We start from the raw sequence: 2,146 nt of genomic DNA, 5'->3' as shown, positions 1-2,146 counted from the left end.
GTTAGAACAGGGAAGAAAATATGTTTAAAAGCCGTGCGAGGAGAGAACGAGGAGGAGGATTGGCTGTATTTGAGGTATAGAAGATCACCTGTATCGTTTTTATATAAAAAGTTTGCAGCGATGAATACAATATAATGCGTGTGGTTTGCGGCGTGATGTTGTGCGGGCGGCATGTGGTAGCGGAGACACCTGATACCCGATATCGCTTCTTTGAACCCGTGAGGGATTGTCCCCTTCGCCCTCCGAGGCAGTAATGGCCGAGCGATGCTGGCGATGGCGGCCGCGGGTGACAACCGCTCGGGAATGATTATTTATGTTTTGTTTTACGAAGGCGAGTCCAGACGCCACGCGATCCGCGCGGGTTGAGTGCCAGCAAGGGGGGGGGGGGTGGCCTTATCTTCGTTCCTGCCTTTTGGTGTTCTGAGCTGTCTGCTGAGTTGCCGAGTTTGATGAACACATTTTCTTTGCAAGGCCTTCGCATTCATTCTGGCATATCTCTGATTCCGTCTTTGCGCTGATGTCCTCATGGTTGGAGGGACATCTGGCGTCTTTGCCGCAGGAGCAGCTTATATCAGCGTGTGAATTTACCTTTTTGTGATAGCGGGGGGTGCGAGACGTGAACAAGGAGGGATGAGGATGAGGATGTGGGATGAGTGTGGGTGTGGGCCCTCGCATCGTACAGTTTTATTCACGCATCTTAAACGCTTACATGAAAGTCTTCAATATTATATATGATCACTTTCCTTTGTGCAGATGAACAATATTTTTATAGTGTTTTGTAAGAATTTGTTTTAATCGTCACGCGAAGTACCTGAAAAGAGATTGTTAAGTTTTGTAAAGTATGAACATAGATATAATGCGATAGTGCTATTGTGATGTTACCTGAGCAAAAGGAGAGCAAGCGTTGAGCTGAGCGCGCCCGAGCCCCATCGCCATGTTGAGCGTGCAAGCCATGATCCACCGCCAGGAGGCCGCCACGCCCCTGCGCAAGCCGGACAAGGCCTCCAACCGGCCCGACTCCAGCGGCAGCGGCAAGGGCAGGAACAAGCGCAAGGCCGGCAAGAAGAAGCGCGACGCGGCGGCGGGCGGCGACGACGCCATCGGGGACATCTTCGGCGAGGTGCGGCCGCCGCCGCCAGGCAAGGGCGAGGCGGAGGGCCGCGCTGTGGTGGCGCGAGAGTGGCTGCTGCTGCGGAACACGGAGGCGGAGCCGCAGGGGAGGCTCCCCGCCGCTCTCGCGGGGGACGCAGACGCTGGTCGTCGCAGGGCGGACCCCGGCCACAGCCACGTCCCCATCAGGAAGAAGGATTCTCGGGCGGGGAAAAGCAAAAAGGACGCCAACGGGAACGTAAGGATACTCAAGGATTCCAAAAGCTGCGGTGAAGATGCGGCGGCCACGGCGCCCGCGGACATGACCGCGAGGGGCAGCGTGGGTACAGGAGGAGAAGCCCGCGAAGACGCGAGCAGGACGGCGCAGGGGAGAGAGGCTTCGTTCTTGGCCGAGGGCGCAGGGCGGCTCCATTCGCAGCTGGACCCCGCAGACGGCACGCCCACGAAGGAGGTGGTAATCATAGACAAGCGACAGCCGCAGGAGAGCGCGAGGAAGAGCCGTCACGGGGCGGCGGACGCGCCCTCCGACAAGAAGGAGCGGCGGGCCGGCGTCGGCAAGAGCTCGAGCGTGAAGCGCCACAGTTCCGGCCGGAGCACGGGGTCGGAGGGGAGCACGCTGAGGAGGCTGCGGGGGCGGACCACGCAGCGCAGCAGCGCCGCCACGCAGACACCGCCAGGGTCGCACACGGACCTCCACAAGTGCGCGCCGCCGCCTGACAACCGGCGGGGTTCCTACAGGAGCCACGAGGTGCCGGGGGCGCACAGCGCAGAGCACAAGCCACACGAGGAGCCGCCACGTCGAGACATCTCCGTGGGCATCCCCGGGGCCTCGCTCTTGCTCAAGCTGGTCATGCCGCGAGACAAGCGCTTGAGCAGGCACTCCGGGGGCTCGCCCTCCAGGGACATGCCACCCACCGCCTCCCCTGCCGTGGCTCGGACGCCCGCGTCGCCTCCCCTGCCGTGGTTCTGGCCGCCTCTCCGTCACGTGGAGGCCGCCAACCCTGCGCACCCGATGCCTCCGCTGACGCAGTCGAAC

At 61.0% G+C, this 2,146-nt stretch overlaps 1 protein-coding gene across 1 annotated transcript in view; it reads left to right on the top strand.

The window, feature by feature from the left end:
- Window positions 1-2,146, top strand: part of LOC119590638 (adenomatous polyposis coli protein-like) — a gene marked incomplete in the record, with an annotated part of 64,935 nt that overhangs the window by 17,506 nt on the left and 45,283 nt on the right. Inside the window, 1 exon segment of the mRNA XM_037939317.1 lies at window positions 754-2,146. Within this exon segment, the coding sequence (XP_037795245.1) occupies window positions 935-2,146 (1,212 nt within the window).

The sequence above is a fragment of the Penaeus monodon genome, chromosome 27, assembly GCF_015228065.2.
Source record: "Penaeus monodon isolate SGIC_2016 chromosome 27, NSTDA_Pmon_1, whole genome shotgun sequence".
NCBI classification, from domain to species: Eukaryota; Metazoa; Arthropoda; class Malacostraca; order Decapoda; family Penaeidae; genus Penaeus; species Penaeus monodon.
Note: the sequence above shows the minus strand (reverse complement) of the source record. Positions and strands in the feature narration are given on the sequence as shown.